At 35.6% G+C, this 19056-nt stretch overlaps 1 protein-coding gene across 6 annotated transcripts in view; it reads left to right on the top strand.

Moving 5' to 3' along the window:
* DMD (dystrophin) overlaps positions 1 to 19056 on the top strand; it is a 2476968-nt gene that overhangs the window by 748193 nt on the left and 1709719 nt on the right. For all 6 annotated transcript variants that reach the window (XM_059910880.1, XM_059910875.1, XM_059910877.1 and 3 more), the window contains exon 5: positions 14472 to 14564. In XM_059910880.1, coding sequence (XP_059766863.1) covers positions 14472 to 14564 — 93 coding nt within the window. The remainder of the gene's footprint in view (positions 1 to 14471; positions 14565 to 19056) is intronic.

Below are 19056 nucleotides of genomic sequence, written 5' to 3'. Positions count from 1 at the left end.
AATAGTCTGCCAGTGCTGCTCATTGATTGAACCTAGCTAGAAGCCAGAGGGTAAGAGATCCTGGATGATGGAGCCATCTCATACTAGGTGGGTCATCTCAAGCAAAGAAGGTGTGAAGAATGTGGGAGGGGGAGCAATCAGAGAAAACCCAGCCCTTCAGATAGCTCTAATTTTGTTGGTTTTTTTTCTGGTCAAAAGAAGACTTGGGAATCTCTACGTTAAGAGCCCTAATGTTGGCCAGGGCCCAACCTTGTTGGGTGTAACAGGAAGCCATTCACTTTTTTTTTCTTTTTTTAAATATTTATTTATTTATCTATCTATTCTGGCTGCGCTGGGTCCCAGCTACAGCACGTGGGATCTAGTTCCCTGACCAGGGATCGAACCGGGGCCCCCCACATTGGGAGTGCGGAGTCCCAACCACTGGACCACTAGGGAAGTCTCGGAAGCCATTCACTTTTAAGGCCGTACCACCTCCCCCATTTGCTGACAGGGAGTGGAGGTGGTTTCTGGCTAGTTTTGGAACCAGCTGACATTACTCTCCCATGCTTCTGGGGAACACCAGAATAAGAAAAGGAAGATAGACTAAGAGTTATCTCTAACTTCTACCCTGCTATAAAACTTACTATAGGCATAGGTGAAGATAAACATATAAAAAACGTCCTTGGCATATGTACAAATAAAAAATGGATAATATATTAGAATATAGTGAAAATGTCATTAAACACATAAAAAGAACTTTTAAAGTGCATAATCTTTGATAATAATAATATAACAGTAGAAATTAATAATACTTAAAAAAATTCAATTTGATTAATTTAAAATGTATAAGAAACCAAGAGTACAAATCCATGTTTGTATAGGAAAAAGCATTGCATGAGAAAACCCATGAGAAATGGCCTCGGTTCTACCCAGAGGTTCAATTTTTGTCTTTGCTTTTATCTTCATTAAAAAAAAAAAAAAAGATAAAATAAATTAATTCTAGCTTTCAACCATAAATGTTACAAAAAAGAAAAAAATGCTCTAAGGAAAGTAGGAAATAAAAGATAAATGAAGAAATGAGTTAGAAAAAAGAAACACTAGATAAATTTAAGATATTAGTTCCTTGTAATAAAATCATAAAATAGACTAATCTCTTATAAATTTAATCAGAAAAAAGAGGGAAATAAATCAAATGTATGCAATTTAAACATAGAAAATATTAAAAATAGGTACAAGAGATATAGACACCAAAAATGGAATCTACACAGAACTATATGTTGATTATAAAAAAGCAATGAAATTGGATTATATTCTATTTAAAATCATAAATTACAAGAATTAACACAGTGGAATATAGAGTACCTACATCAATAACCAAAGGAACTTAAGAAATCATAAAACAAAACCAAACAAACTTTTTACAAAGACTTCTGGGTCCAATGGAACCAATGGTAAGTTCATTAAAAGTTTTAAGAAATTGATAATTGCTAATAGAAAATCATGAGGGGGCCTCCCAATTCTACAAATCTGTTCACAAACCTAAGTTTTAAAATCACCTGAAAAAAATTGGCCCTCCCTTGTTGTTAAAGGGATATTAGAAACTTCCTTTTGAAAAGATATTTGTGGTAGTTTCAAAATCTTCTTAGGTCAAGTTCATTTTGTCTCCTTCCTTCCTCCCTCCCCTCCTCTCCTCCTCCCCTCCCCACCCCTTCCTCCCCTCCTCCAATTTGGCCTCTTCCTCTGCCTTAAATGACTAGTTTTAGCATATTCCCTAGTTCTAAACTAGCAACTCAATGTGAGCCTGTGCTTCAGTTTCCTTTCTTTTCTCTCCTGACTTCTAACTTACACTCCTCACTCAAATGTCACTCACAACTTAGCTTTGTAGAGCTCAGACACCACATTTATGTTCTGATTTGCATTCTCTCTGGTGGCTGTTTTAACATGAAGTTATCCCTGCTATCAATAATTTATTTGTGAAAAACACTTATTGAGAAAGAAGTACTTCTAAGTGCAGTGATGCCTTTATCACAATATTTGCTGAGAGCAAAGCACTTTTGAAATAAAGTTGGCCGTGGTTTAAAAAAGCAAACAAAAGAAAATACAAAATCTTGTGAAACAGGGGATGACTCTACCAAGTGGTTGTGCTTGTCTACATACTAGCTCAAGATAAAATGTATCCACAGCTTCCATTTATTTGTAACTTATTGAAGGTAGATAGAGCAAATCTCAGATAATAGGGAAACATCTCTCATACTGCCATTCTATCATTCCTTTATCCTTCTCCGCTCTTGTTTGTGGGTAGTCCCCTTCACCAGACATTCTGAATTCAGTTCTACAGGTCTCTAACCCCATCTTCTCTCAGATGTAAAGAAATATTTAATGGGTCATTTGAACTTGTTTATTGGTAGATTTTTTCCCTTAGATGTAATTAAATTCCAGTCAATGAGTTTCCTCTAATACAAATTTGCATTTTTAATCATTTTATGTAAAGTTGAATAATGATTGATTTTTTTCACTGGTAAAGGAATTTAGCCATTAAAAATCTGGTAGGGAGATTTAACTGTCTGTGGTGTTTTGAACTGTCCTCCAGATGCATTATGATACCTGTCTTCCATTCATTGGCTGATCCCAGTTTGTTTCCTCTTCTTCCATCCCAAGATTTCCAAGTGTATACTTTATGAATCCCAGTGCCTTTTTGAGGTCATGGAATGCACTCCATCATTATTTTAAAGAACCTGACAAAAAATAGAGTGTTGCATCATACCCTGGGCATATACTGGGACTTTACTGATTTAATGTGATTTAATATTAGCTGACACAGTTGTAAATCTCATAATTATGTTCACTACTCTCATCAATTGTCTATGAAAATGTGGCACAATTTTACCAAGTAATTTCAACTATACAAGGTGAGATAGCACAAAGAAAATAAGACTGTTGTTGTACATTATTAAACCACAAATCTAAAATGAGTACTTAAAAAGCCTAGGGTGAAAATTCAAATGTCAGCTATGTTCAAATATTCAATTAATCACATCATTGAAAATTGTCCCTGAATTAGATTGAATGGTTGTCAAATGTCACTGATCTGAAAAATGATATAGTGTTCACTCTTCCTGGCATATGATCTTAGATAAAGAGGATTCTAAAGTGTTCTTTAAGAGTAGTATTTTATGTGTCCTTTAATTATTCAGAAACTTAAATAGCCATTTAATGTATTTTGGGGTATGTCAGAACATATCTTTGACCAAATATAAATTGCTTCCATTTATTACTCATAAAATCCAGTGTTCAGATATAAATTCCAAATTTTTAATTTATGTTAGACAAGTATTATTTTTTATATTAAAATTTCAGTCCACACAATAGGCCTGTGATACGTCTGCACCTTATATATATTGATTCCAAGGATCCAGAAGAAGTGTATCCATTTAACCCTGTCACTCACTAACTACAGGATCTTTGTCAAATAATTTCATGACTTTGGTTCTACTTTGTCATCTGTGAAATGTACTAATAGAAATAGTTGCACTTATTTCAAAATATTCTTCTATGGAACATAAAAATATATACAAGCATATCTTATAATCTTTAAATTCATATTCCGATGCAATATGAAATTATTCCTCTTAAAATGAAGCTAGTTATCAATGAAAATAATTTCATAAGGTGAATTGTTTACCTTCCGCCAACCCCGTACATTTCTTGCATCAAGGAAAAAATATTATATTTTTCTTTACATATTCAACTTAAAATTGAGGTAATCATTTACTTTGATTTGTACACATGGAGATCTTTTGGGATAATAATAATATGGCTACAAATTATAATTGAACATTTTTCTCATAATGAATGTTAGTCATGTATCTTAGAATTTTTTGCCATTGCTGTTGCCAAGTGTTTTTTTTTTTTTTTTCTTGAAATCAGTATACATGGCTGAAAACTAGAAAGCTCTGGCTACATAGGGGTTTTTTTTTTTCTAATTTTTCTTTAAATTTTACTTTATTTATTTTTTATACAGCACCTTCTTATTAGTTATCTATTTTATACATATTAGTGTATATATGTCAATCCCAATCTCCCAATTCATCACACAACCACCGCCACCACCACCCCCCGCTTTACCCCCTTAGTGTCCATACGTTTGTTCTCTACATCTGTGTCTCTATTTTTGCCCTGCAAACTGGTTCATCTGTACCATTTTTCTAGGTTCCACATGTGTGTGTTAATATACGATATTTGTTTTTCTCTTTCTGACTTACTTCACTCTGTATGACAGTCTCCAGGTCCATCCACGTCTCTACAAATGACCCAATTTCGTTCCTTCTTATGGCTGAGTAATATTCCATTGTATATATGTACCACATCTTCTTTATCCATTCGTCTGTCGATGGGCATTTAGGTTGCTTCCATGACCTGGCTATTGTAAATAGTGCTGCAATGAACATTGGGGTGCATGCATCTTTTTGAATTATGGTTTTCTCTGGGTATATGCCCAGTAGTGGGATTGCTGGGTCATATGGTAATTCTACTTTTAGCTTTTTCAGGAACCTCCATACTGTTCTCCATAGTGGCTGTATCCATTTACATTCCCACCAACAGTGCAAGAGGTTCCCTTTTCTCCACACCCTCTCCAGCATTTGTTGTTTGTAGATTTTCTGATGATGCCCATTCTAACTGGTGTGAGGTGATACCTCATTGTAGTTTTGATTTGCATTTCTCTAATAATTAGTGATGTTGAGTAACTTTTCATGTGCCTCTTGGCCATCTGTATGTCTTCTTTGGAGAAATGTCTATTTAGGTCTTCTGCCCATTTTTTGATTGGGTTGTTTGTTTTTTTTAATATTGAGCTGCATGAGCTGCTTGTATATTTTGGAGATTAATCCTTTGTCCATTGATTCGTTTGCAAATATTTTCTCCCATTCTGAGTGTTGTGTTTTCATCTTGTTTATGGTTTCCTTTGCTGTACAAAAGCTTTTACGTTTCATTAGGTCCCATTTGTTTATTTTTGTTTTTATTTCCATTACTCTAGGATGTTGGTCAAAAAAGATCTTGCTGTGATTTATGTCAAAGAGTGTTCTTCCTATGTTTTCCTCTAAGAGTCTTATAGTGTCCGGTCTTACATTTAGATCTTTAGTCCATTTTGGGTTTATTTTTGTGTATGGTGTTAGGGAGTGTTCTAATTTCATTCTTTTACATGTAGCTGTCCAGTTTTCCCAGCACCACTTATTGAAGAGACTGTCTTTTCTCCATTGTATATCCTTGCCTCCTTTGTCATAGATTAGTTGACCATAGTTGCATGGGTTACGTAGGGTTCTTGTCGTTAAAGTGGCATTCTATATTGCCAGGTATAAGATACATAGTATTTATAAAAATTCAAGTTAAATAATATTATATTGAAAGTGTATATGTCTTTTATCTTACTCTATCTTGTGAAATCATTTTTGAGGGCAGTTTTATAGAGGGCAGCAAATGATGCCCTCTAGTATACAATATTCCATCTAGGAAATTTTGCTTAATTTAGTTATAAGAGCTACTTTGCCAAAAAGTTTAATTCTGCATCTTATGTTCAATAAGACTACCTGCATTGAAATTTCTATTTTGCTATATTTGTTTCAATATTCTTTCACCATTTTAATGTTTATATTTACTTAACATTATGAGATTTTTAAAATTAACTGCTTAAAATCTTTAGTGTCAAAGAGGAAATGTATAAACAAACAAAAACACAGTTCTGTTAAGAGTTACCTTGTGATGTACGATTATCATAAATGCATCCAAAATAGAGAGAAATTTTAACTCATTTCACTAGTCTTTAAGCAATTTGATAAAACAGTCTATTTTTTCGTCTTTGTCCTCAACACTTAATATGTGGTATATGGTGGATGGTGAAAAATATTTAATGAATGACTAAATATGTAAAGCTTAGTCACTGAAGTTAGGGGGTAGTATCTTTATAGTGCATTCCCAGCACTAAGTCTTATGATGTATTCTACGTCAAAATGTGCTTTTGAAAGGTATTTTTCAATGCAAATTTCTATATTTGTTTAAAATAAAAAATAACATTTTGAATGTAGAGATATGAGAGGGAAGAAAAAAACCCTGCCAGTAGAGACCCAAGGCCACAATGGCCAATGCAGCCTACCCTTGATGTTGTATATATTGAACTATTCATCATTTAATAATAAAAGATTCAATACATGCATCTTTCAATGGCAAAAGTGGGTATGATTTATGCCCTTAAGTCTTAAAATTTTATATGAACCTTAAACACAGTATAAAAGCACATGCTTCAGGGCGGTGAAACTCCTTTGCTTTTTCTGAATTTTTGATCTTTTAAATGCATTATATTTGGAAGGATTATATAAATGCTTGAGGAATTTCTCTTGAATATGGAGAAGTCTCTTTAGCTTGACTACATGATGGCAGATGTTTTATAAAAGGCACTTAGCACATTTAAAAAGCAAATCCTATTTGTCTTGAGTGTTGGAAAGAGATTCTCTGTTATAAACAGTTTATGAGAAAGAAATGTATGAATCTGAAAGAACCAAATATATAGAAGGTAGATGTATCTGCATGAGGTCTATTAGGAGGGCTGTTTATTTGATAAATCCCAATGCATGGTTTTTCCCTAAATGTTAGTTATTGTTTAAGATTCTGGTTAAGGAAATCCACTCAAACTTTTAAAGATTATATTTCATGGTTCCTTTTATAATCTTATCATTCTATGTGAAGTTATTTTATAAGATTTAATCTGCAGCATTTTTCAGTTACTTAAACGCACATACGAAGACTGATAAGTACAAAGACTGCTTACCCTTATCCCTTACCCCATGCCTAATGAAAGTAAAAGCTCAGATTGTATTCTGCATATTAAGGAACAAAAGTGACTCCTCCTTAGGATAAATCTTGAAATCTGAAGTGATCTGGAAGAACCACATCCTTTGAAACATATGAGGAACCTCCTAGCCCTAACCTAATATCAACTGGCTGAATGATACAAGATGTGTTTTCATTAGTCCCTGTAGTTATGAAATGTCCTTCTCAGTGGTTGTCTAAAAAGGCAAGAATATCATTTATTAGAAAGATGATGGTTCCTTTATTGAATGAGATATAACTTTCTACAACATCCACGTTAGGAATGCAAATGCTTAAATTATTTACAAACTAAAACTGGAAAAGTTTATCCATCTCCCTGCCACCACCAAAAATTTCAAAAGCATGGAAAATTTGTAAGAGATTTATTCCTTAGAACCTTGTCAGATATATCACAGGAATATCACTCCCTTGCATTTATTTATCTTTTTTCTTATCTTTTACCTTCTGTTTTACCCTGAGAAGTTCCATTTTCATTATTTGACCTGGTTATTGCAATTTTTTAAATGTCAAATATTCCTCATTCCAAAGTCACTGTGCGCAAGTTTATGTCTGATGAACTCATTCTGCTATTCTTCTTCCTGTAAAGCTAATCAAAAATAATATAAACTTGTCTAGGTCAGTAATCTCCTTTCACTAAACCATTACATTTCAGGTTCGTTTTAAATCTTATGGTTTTCTTAAGTATTCTTAAATCTTACATATATCACTATTATATGTATAAATCCTTTCAATATAACCACCGTGGGCTATCTAAATTTAGCTTGTTGAAAATATTACTGACAATGCTAGATTGCATCCAAGCCTTGAAGGAACTGGGGATAAAACAAAACCTCAGATAAAACAAACATTATTCTCTTGAATAAGCAATGGAAAAGAATTGTTCCTCATGCCCAGTGGTTAGTAAACTCATTTAGGAGGTAGAACACCAGGAAGGAGCAGTGCTCTCTGAAATACTTATATATTAATCATAGAATTACTAAATATAAATTTTTGTACAAAATCAGATATTTTAGTCTAGCTACTAATGTGGGGACAGAATACGAAGTCCCTTCAATTCGTGTTCTCACACCTATAAAATGGATAACAATAGACTACTGTATTCCAAAAGCCAATTCCTTAAGTTTCCTAGGTGCATTTTTTTACAGCCTGCTCATCCTAACCCAAGGAATTTTTTCCTATGAGTTCACATTTAAATATTCTGCTGGAGCCACAGTAAGGTTCCATTAATGGTGAGGGAATTCCGTGGTGGTCCGGTGGTTAGGACTCCACACGCTTCCACTGCAGGGGGCCCAGGATCGATCCCTGGTCCGGGAACTAACATCCTGTGTGCTGCGGTGCATCCAAAAGAAAAAAAAAAAGCAAATGGTGAGAATTTTCTATGTATTCCAGAATTATGTTTGAGTAAAGCATCTTCCACAGATAACACTGCAAAACTCTGAGCCAGAATCTAATGTTACTTTCTGAGTAGAGTCTTAGAACTGTTTGCAGGAACTCCTAAAGCCAATCTTCATGTGGAGGTGAACTTGTTTCTGCAAAAATTCAATGCATGCTATTTAATTTTCACACGTAATATCAATTTTCACACCTATTCATTTGGTATCAGATGCTTTCATTCTGCAAAACAGGGAAACATAACTTTGGGCCTCCTCAGTGACCTCAAGATTGAATTTCCTGCTATTTTGTGCTTGTTACACCCCCCCAACACACACACAGAATCCATTTATTAGCATATATGTCATATAAATGTTTTTTGTTTTGCTTACTAGACAGACACATAATTATTCATTTAACATAGATATTAACATATTTTAATTTTTATTTTCCCTTTTCATAGTTATTTGGAAATTAGATTGATAATCCTTGGAAAATATAATTCCAGAGCATATATTAGGAAAAAACTACGTAAAAGAAAACAGAGAAGCAATTGTGCGGCATGGTGATGATTATTTGAGAAGAGCTAGTAATGATTTTAAAAAAATCAATATAATTCATAGCTACATGGTGAGATATGGGGCATTATTAACAACACCAAGCATACAAAAATTGAGAGTCAAATGGGTTAGCCATGAAAATGAACAAATAAAAGTGATTATTGTTTGGTAAAAGCAATATTCAATAGAACCTGAATAATATGCCATTTTCTGTAGACTATAAAACCTCACAAATTTGTGTTTATAGGATATCACACATGCACACTCACACATACACTGATCATATGAATAGGGAGTTTTTTAGGTCAGATTAGGAAAGAAGTTGGGAAGAAAGTGGGGCAAGCAAAATGGAAAAGAAAACTTGTCTCAAGAAAAATAGGAGAGGCATGTATAAGATCTCATTCATGCATTTGTGTAAAATAATATTTGTGTGGTCTTATATATAAAGAAATACAATATTTCTAAAAAGAACAAAAATGAAATTATATATACATACTTACGTGCATACACACAGACATAGAAAACAGTACAAAGATTAACATATAATTTACCACTCAAAAAATGGGGATAGTTGTGTTTCTTACAACCCAACTACAGGATGACAAAATACCCACCTATGACAACATGACTTGATCGAATATGAACCTTTAGAAAGGAATGATGATTGGTAATAATTGCAGTGTGATAAGAGTTGCCCTCTAAGGCACACACAGTTGAGAATATATGAGTGAAATACCACTTAAAAGCCATGCTATTTACTCATTGCACCCTATGGCAAGGACCACCAACAAAACTGGCCTACTGGATAGGATGGTATAGTGAGTAACATTGGCAATAAAAAAAGTGAAATAACAAAATATAATTGCAAATCAACAGAAAGTTACATAAATTGGATTGCATTATTGTAACTGTCTACAGAATATCCCTGTAAAACTAAGATTTAATACTATGCTCTTATTGTTTATTGAAGGTTGACAAAAGAAATGGCCAAATGGTTATCACTGCATCACTTGTAAAGTTGTAATTAAAGATGCAGTATATTACTATAAAATGCACATTTCTTAGAGTTGAGAATTGTGAAAAGGTTTGTTGTCCCTGACAAAAATGTAAGCGTCCTTGTACTAGTTAGAGACATTTATAATGAATCTCAGCTAGTTTTTTCTCAGTGCCCATAAGAATTAGCCAAGATCTGTTCAACTTCTCTGGTATTATTATTTTTCTACCTCATAGTGCCCTAACTTGTTCCTTGCATTCTTTGAGATTTTTTAAGACTCTTCATAATCCTGCCCCAGATTGTTTAACAACTTCACACATGCCGCCTTGTCCCTGAGTACAACACTTCTAATTCCCAACCACGTAATATCTTTTACGCTTGCCCCCCATATCCTTAGTCACATGTGTCTTCTTGGCATGCCTTCCACACCCCCCCTTTACTTGTTCCAGTTTTATATTCCTTCTTTACAGATTCTGTCAACACTGAATATTTCCTCTTTCTTTTGCTTACACTGTCACAAAAATTTCTTTTTCTCTACTGGGCGTCCATGAGACACAGTTGCCTACCTAATTTCCTCCAGTGGTTATAAATAAGTTTTATTGGAACACAACCAGGCACATTCCTTTAGATATTGTCTAAGGCATGTGTGTGTGCGCCAGTGGCTTCTTTTTATTATTTATTTTTATTGTGGTAAAATGTACATATCATATACATTACCACTTTAAACATTTTTAAAAATTGGTGTACCATTTTAACCATTTTTAAGTGTACAATTGAGTGGCATTAGTATTATACATTCCCCTATGTATGCAACCATCACCACTATCCATCTCCAGAACGTCTTCACCATCCCAAACTGAACCTCTTACCTGTTTAAAAAAACTCTGTAATCACCTCTCTCTTAGCCCCCGGTAACCTCTATTCTACGTTCTTTCTCTATAAATTTGACTATTCTAGGTATCTCACCTAAGTAGAATCACATAATATTTTTCATTTTATGACTGGCTAATTTCACTTAGCATAATGTTTTCAAGGTTCACTGATGTTGTAGCATGTATCAGAATTTCCTTTCTTTTTAATATTGAAGAATACTCCGTTGTATATATACACCATGTCCTCTTTATCTATTCATCTGTCAATGGATATTTGGATCATTTCCACCTTTAGGCTATTGTGAATAGCTGTGAACATTGATGTATAAATATCGGTTTGAGTCTGCTTTCAATTCTTTTGGATATATACCTAGAAGTGGAATTTTTGGATCCTACCTAATTTTAATTAACTTTTATTTTGTGACCTGCTGTGAGCTTTTTGACATTAGGGGTTCTACCTTAGTCTTCCTTATCAGGCCTGAGCACAGTCCCTGATATAATATAGATTGGATTTTAAAAGGGATTTTATGGGGATAACTAAATGGAGGAATCATCTCCCTGCTCACACAGAGAACAAGCTTATGAGAGTGGATAGGGGCAGCTGGTATCTAAGGGCCTGCTGCTTGCTCTTAGTCTCCCCAGGATGATCCCTATGGCAAGTCTAAACTTAACTACCAGCAGTGATTCCCCAAGTATATCTATTTTCTAAAAATCACATGTTCTTTATTTAAATAATTGGATCTTCAAAAATATATGGTCTGATTCTCACTGTCACTATAATTAAGTTCCAGAAAGCAGGAGTATTCTTCCCTTTTGTGTTCTAAGTACATCAGTGCCTGACATATGAATTTGTTGAATGAATTAATCAGTAAATCAATTCTTAAATTTATAGCATCTTTTCCACATGGAGAACTCCTCCCCTCTACTGCCACATGAGGAATCCCCAGATGAAATGTAGATGATGGTGCTTTCTTGTTCAGTAGTTATTAATCTCCCCTGGGATCTAAATTCTAGAAACTTGTTGTATCTACTTTGTATAATTAAAATGAAGGTATCATGGCAAATTATTGTTTGCATGTATAGGAAAAAAATCTATGTGAATGCCCAGTAATTTGAAATTCTGATATTTACTTCAGCACTGAATTAGGAAAAATTTGCATGGGGTACTACTAAAATTCAGCTGTCCAATGAGAAGCATCTGCATTGTAGAAATAAGCAGACGTGTAATGTGTTACAATGGCAGTATCACCTTGACTTTCCTATACCCAAGAAAATCAAGGTCTTTCACCTTAACCAGCTTTCAGGACTTCTGCTCATCCACTCTTCAATACAGCCTTACTTAAATGTCCATTTATATGCTGTCCATTTACTTCAGGCTGACTTCTCTGTAATGTCCATGTGGTACCATCCTCACATGTAATCTATTGCATAGCTTAGTAATACCCTCTACTATAAATTATGTGTGGAATTAGACTATGGACTTGTATCTAGATCTTTTATCCTTATTTCAATGATTCTAAATTTTTCTGTATCAATTATTTGTTTTAATCCCATCCATCAGTAATTTGTATATAGTTGGGATATAAAAATAAATTTAAGTATTAGATTATCCATTGAACCTACAAATAAGTTTACGTGGGGAGTAATTGGGAGTGATTTGGCAATGAAACTGAAGAGTAGCCTTTTTATTATTTTCACCTGGATTTCCCACATAGCTTCATAGTTTTAAAAGTTATAATTAATAGGATTTAGAAAATTAAGATGAATGATAAGGAATATATTTTAGCATTGAGTGAGAAAATGGTAAGAGGAAGGAGGAAGAGACAAGAGGGAAAGACACATCCAAGTGAGCCTTAGTTCAGTAAAGGTTTAGAGCCTGAGAGAATGAAAGGTTTAACCAACATGAATCTCGGCTATTTAGTGAAGCTATCTAGAAGAGGATAAATGGGAAACTCTCTCAGGTCAATAACCTCAGGACAAGACAAAATGGCAGAGTCCTGGAGACAGCCAAAAGAAAAGTCAAGCAAAGGGATCAGTGAGCCTAGGGATAGTAAGTAGGGAGAGAAATCTGAATTCTCAGCCCTCAATCCTTGCTCTGACAGTTTCACCCCCATTGTATAGACCTTAATCTGAAGTTGCATATTTGCTTTATTGTGATATTCTCTCTTTTTAAAGTATCCCTGGATACTCATTTTTAAAGTTAACCTTTTTCTTTGAGATGATTGTAAATTCACATGTAGTTATAAGCAATAATACAGAAAGATCATGTGTGCCCTTAACCCAGCTCTACCCCAATGGTAACATACATTAAAATCATAGTATAATATTACCATGGACATCAACATTAATACAATCCACCAGTAGTATTTATGTTTCCCAAGTTTTACTTGTACTTTTTTGTGTGTGTGGCCACGTGATTTTAGTTCTTTACAACATTATCACATGTGTACATTTGTGTATCCACCATCAGAGTCAAGTGCAGAACAGATCTGTCATCACAAGTATCCCTTGTGCTACCCTTTTATAAACACATCCACCTGCCCCTCCCACCCCACCTCAGTTCCTAACCTCTGGCAACTGCTACTCTGTTCTCCATTTCTATAATTTTGTCTTTTCAAAGTTGTTATATAAATAGAATCATACTGTATGTAACCCTCTGTGATTGGCTTTGTTTTTTTCACTCAGCATAATGCCCATGAGATTCACCCAAGTTGCTGCATGTATCAATAGATGTTCCTTTTCATTGCAGAGTGGTAGTCCATGGTATGGATGTACCAATATGTTTAACCATTCACCCTTGTACGGCATCTGGGTTGTTCCCAGTTCTTGGCTGTTACAAATAAAGCTAGTATGAACACTTAAGTATAGGATTTTGTATAAACAGAAGTTTTTATTGCTTTAGAATAAATGCCTAAGAGCCCAATTGCTGGATTGTATGGTAAGCACATGTTCAATTTTGTAAGAAACTGCTGGAAATGTTTTCCAGATTTGCTGTACTATTTACATTTCCATCAGCAAAGCATGAGTGACCCAATTTCTCTATATCCTCATCAGCATTTGATATTGTCACTATACTTTTTAAACTTTTTCCATTATGATAAGTATGTAGTGTTAATTCTTTATGTTTATAATTTGCATTTCCCTAATGGCTTGTAATGTTGAATATCTTTTCATGTGCTCATTTGCCTGATGTTTATGTGTAACCTGACTCCACCTAAAAAACGTTAGGAGCAAGAAGGACAGGAGATGGGATTTGTCTTGAAAAAATAAAACTCTGCCAGATTTTAATTCCCAAACCCAGTCCTAGATAGAGAAAAGAGAGCTGGCCATTAGCTCCATTGTTTAGTAGAGTTCTAACATGTATTTCTAAAGCAAGGACATTTTAGTCAAACGCAGTCATCCCTAATTACAATAGCACTCCTCTGAGCTAGATAAAAGGATTGATGAAATTTCTATTTTTGAGTTTCAATTATGTCCTAGGAAGCACTTTTTAATTTTAGGCATCCTTTATGAGTTATCATTGTTATATATTTTATTTGGAGATACTCTTATTGGACTCTTTAATCTGCAGTAATTTATTTATACACTAAAGTACACTCATTTCCTATCTCTTTGTAAATGTGTTTGGGGACACTTGTTTGTTACAGAAAGTGCAGTTACAAATGCAGTTTGTTTCATTTATAGATTATTTTTAAAAAGCTATAATGCTGCTTAGGCTCTGGAAATAGATAAATGCAATTACCTTTGCATTTTGTTTTCTTTTCAAACAGACATTTTGTCTCCTTCCTTCAAATGTTTCCCCTTTATCTTTAACAGGTTGATTTAGTGAATATTGGAAGCACTGACATAGTAGATGGAAATCATAAACTGACTCTTGGTTTGATTTGGAATATAATCCTCCACTGGCAGGTAAGAATCCTGATGATTTTTTTTTTTCATGGGGGAAGGTAACATTGCTGATCCTTCCTTTCATTTTTACCATTGATCTGCAAAACATGTATATCTCTAACAATACAAAGCCCATCTCCATAGTGCTGCCTTTTAAACTGGGATGATTGTCATCTGCAATGTGAAGTATCAGCAGATTATAAAACAGGTTCTAGCACATTTGCAGGAATACTTTTCTAAATTTTATTTCACTGGGTACAGATGAGGCAAAAAAAAAAAAAAGAAACCTCATCAATAGGGTAATAAAAATACTTTTCACAAATAGGTCTTCTGTAACTCACCTAAAAGTAAATCTGCATAGTTTTGTAAGAAGAGGGGTATTTTTCCTGTTAATCACTATCAAATGAATAAGACTTTGTGAATCGTGTGTATTCTCAATGTAAACTAAAGCCAATAAAAGATTATTGGGATATGATCTGTATATGTGTTATACAGAAAAACTTACTTCATAGTCTGACTTGGAAATTGCATTTTTTCTGAACCACCTCAGCACAGGGTCTTCTGAATGCCTATATTTACTGGTCCTCTGCAAAATGGATCACAGATCATTGGTTTAGTGAAGAGTATATATTTTTTTAGTCAGACTGACAGGAGCTTAAGTTTTAACTTCCTCATTTACCATCTTAGTGACATTGGATATAATGTCATCCCTTTCTGGGCCATAATTCCCTCACTATCAAAAGTGAAAAAAAAATAATGAACACATATATTTCTTGTCAGGATTAAACGAGAGAATATCCATAAAGCACTCAGTACAGTGTACCATTTTCCTTAGAGGCGTATCATACTAATAACTTTTTTTTTTCCACTCATATTTTAAGAATTTGGAGGGTAATTGAGATGCCGGCTCTTTTTACTGGTAGAGATTACTTTTTTATATAACAGCTTTTTTTGAGATATAATTTATATATCATAAGTTTACCTGTTCTATGTGTAAAATTCAAAGTATACCAAACTGGTTTAGTTCTGTTGCCCAGCACTTCTCAAATTATTTTGAGGAAGAAACAATTCCCCCCATCTGTCGAACATTTTAGGATATTTACAGAGTTGTACAATCATCACAACAATCTAATTTTAGCACATTTCCACCACCCTAAAAATAAATCTCATGTCCATTTACCATTACTCTCCTCTCCCACCCCCAACCCTAGGCAACCATTCATCTATTTTCTGTCTCTATATGTATGCCTTTTTGGACATTTCATACCAAATGCACTCATACAATATATATCCTTTTATGTCTGTCTTCTTTCACTGAACATAATCTTTGAGGTCCATTCCTATTGTAGCAGGTATCACTACTTCCTTTAGTAAGGTTGACTTTTAACTTGAGTTGTAGATTGGTCCTGGTCGGAGTCAGACAGCATGTAGACCAAAGGTATACCTAGTGAACTCAGTACCCATATTGTTCTCCCAATTGACACCCATATTGTTCTCCCAATTGACTCCCATATCTTTTATTGTAAACACTCTGAACTGGCTCAGTCCTATTTCACAGCAATATGGGAAGAGAGAGAGAACAACCATAGTGGCTGACAACAGAGAATAGCTCATAAGAGCCTCAAGTGAGCCCAAGATTCTCAATTCTGGGCTTTTTTCATGTAGCGATGGTGTCAAATAGAACCAGCAAGGCAACATAGGGCCCCCCACCAAACTGGTTTCCTTCTGTTGCTCAGTACTTCTCAAACTATCTTGAGGAAGGAGCAGTATTTTCCCCCTTTTCCATTGTGTGTAAATTACAATAAAACTGAAGCATTAGAAAAATGAAATAAAGAGACATAAAACCCAAGCTTCTTTTTTATCATTAAACTCAACCAACATAAATAGGACTCTGTAAAATTGCTATGGAAGTTTCTAATGGACTATCAACTGTTGTATTGATATTTGTCTTATGGCCTTGTAACAAATTGTTCATGGAGAGACCCCAGCTTGCAGAAAACACTTTGAGTTGCACAGATGGCAGTCATGACAAAGCCAGCAGGAGGACTTAGGCATGCTCAGAGCCCCAAAAGGCTATTTTAATTGTATTTATCACCCAAACTGTCTCTCATATGATCTCACCCTTTCTTATCTCCTCAAAACCCTTTCCAATTCCCTCTCAACTCACTGCAGGATAGAGTTTAAAACCACCCTGTCTGATATTTTCTTCATTTGCTTGTGTGTGTGCTCATTTTTTTAATTAGCATGTGGAAGGGCTTTCACATCAGGAATACCAGAAGGAATGCTTTTGCAGTCTTTCCTGGTCTGAGACTTCTCTTACAGTCTTCTGTTTTCCATCTATGTCCTCAAATCACCATATCCTTGTGATTGCAAGGATGTAGACTCTTCCCAGCCTCTGCCTCTTTATCTTATCTCTTCTATCACACTGCCCTGTTCTACTAAAACTACTAAATCACTTTTTAAAAGTTCCTCCTGCTCGATACTCCTCATCATAACCCAATGAATCGCAGAAGATATTTTCACCAAGAGTGCGTATTTGCCTTCTTTTAAAATAGTCAAAGAAGCCCTTGAGTCTCAGTAAAGATTAAAGGACACACTGGCCAACCTAATGTACTTCCCAGATCTATGAGATTAAGAATGACATGAAGAGATGGAAAGATGTGAATCTGTGGTTCCAGTGTCATATACTTTGTTATTACTATTGCTGTGGAGGACTTCTTTCTGAACTTGCAGAAACTCAGGAATGCCAACCCCATTTCCCCTGTCACTGTTTTTCTGGTTTCTACTTAAATGAAATGATTTGCCTGAAAAATAATGCCTGTATCGAGGAGTAAGCAGCTTTGAGCAAAATTGTGAAGTAGACAATGTGTGTTAGGTGTCCCTTTCTTCCTTCCTTTTAAAGTGCAAACCATCCTTTTTAGTGGGGGCGGGGGGTCACCTCGGTTCTGGGAACCAGCTGGAGATAAAAACATATCCTGCTAATGAAGCTGAATCTGGCCTCTGTACCCCGACACCAAATTAATTCTCAGAGACAGAGTTTTGGGTGAAATAGAAAAGAATATCTTTATTGTTTTGCCAGGCAAAGGGGGCCACAGCAGGCTAATGCCCTCAAAACTGTGTATCCCAACCAGGAGGGGGTAGTGAGGAGTTTTATAGTAATTGTTCAAAGAGGGTGTGATCAGCTCGTGGACGTTCTTCTGATTGGTTGGTGGTGAGGTAAGTGGGAGTCAGCATCATCAACCTCCTGGTTCCAACCCGTCTGGGGTCTACGTGCTTGTGGGCAGCACACTGTTAACTTCTCCCACCTGGTGGAGGTTTCAGTATCTGCAAAACAGCTCGAAGATATTGTTATGTGTATCCCTTGAGGGGGAACCAGGACCTTGTCCCAAGGCTGCACTATAGTTTCTTGACTGTTCCTCCCTTGTCTCTGCATCCCCTCCCTTCCCTAATTAGCAACTGTTTGAATCTGCTCCGTGGAACTCAGGGAAGGTCATGGAGGCTGAAGGAAGCCTATTTCCTGTAATCAAGAAATGGACACAGAAAGGCTTTTGTGCCCAGGAGCCTCACAGGGTCCTGCTTGGTATCACTAGCAGTGGTGTGCTCTCAGAGGTCAGACCCCCACCTTTGCTGGGTACCTCAAAAGAAATACTCAATTCCAGGGCTCCTTTACACTGGAATGTTTATGTTATTTATTATGTGCACAACAGGTAAGAGAAAGATGGATTTTGCGCTGCTGAAAGCCCTTACTGTAACCTCCTGCCTAGCTAGTGCCTTCTGGGCAAAACAGGTCTCGATCTTCTGCAGGTCTTTCACACACTACCATCCATCCCTTGTAGAAGACTATTCCTCCCTCTCTTCAGTCCTACCCCTCTGCTGTAACTCCTTTTAGTCACAGGATGGATTCTGGGAAGCAGACTCTGAGTTTGGCAGGCAGGTTGTTCATGGATGCACACTCAAAAGCCTTCTTGAACTCCATGGAGAACTGGGAGCTAGAATGAGCCTTTAGAGTTATCGTGAGTGGGGCTGAGATGGTTGAGTCTTTATACAATTTCCCTTCATCAGTTAATAAGTTGAGCTGCCCTAGGAGGGATGTGACCATAGGTGACATGCTTGTGCAACTCAAGTAGTTCCTGAGGGGACTCATGGGTGATGTCTGCCTCAGGACAGCTGGAGAAACAAGCCCTTCCTTAAAGGAGAATCCTGGTAGTGCATCTCCAGGTCCATCACACCTTCTTTGCCCCGTTAACTCCTAGTCATTTTTTGAAATCAGTGCTCAAAGACATTTCATTTTTTTCCTTTAAAAAATAGATGTATAGCTGTATTCACACACACACACATATTTATTTATATTGATTCTTTCTGTCTTAGGGACAGTGAACCCTGAGGGTGGGGAATTTTTCTGCTTAAAGACTCCCCATAGGAGCCGCTCAGTGTTTGACTGAAGGTTGATCCTTAATAAAGATTTCTTGGTAACTCTCTTTTCTGTAGGAAAAGAAGAACTGTTATCTCACAT

This window comes from Balaenoptera ricei, chromosome X (genome assembly GCF_028023285.1).
Source record: "Balaenoptera ricei isolate mBalRic1 chromosome X, mBalRic1.hap2, whole genome shotgun sequence".
Lineage (NCBI taxonomy): Eukaryota > Metazoa > Chordata > Mammalia > Artiodactyla > Balaenopteridae > Balaenoptera > Balaenoptera ricei.
This window is presented reverse-complemented; position numbering and strand designations above follow the sequence as displayed.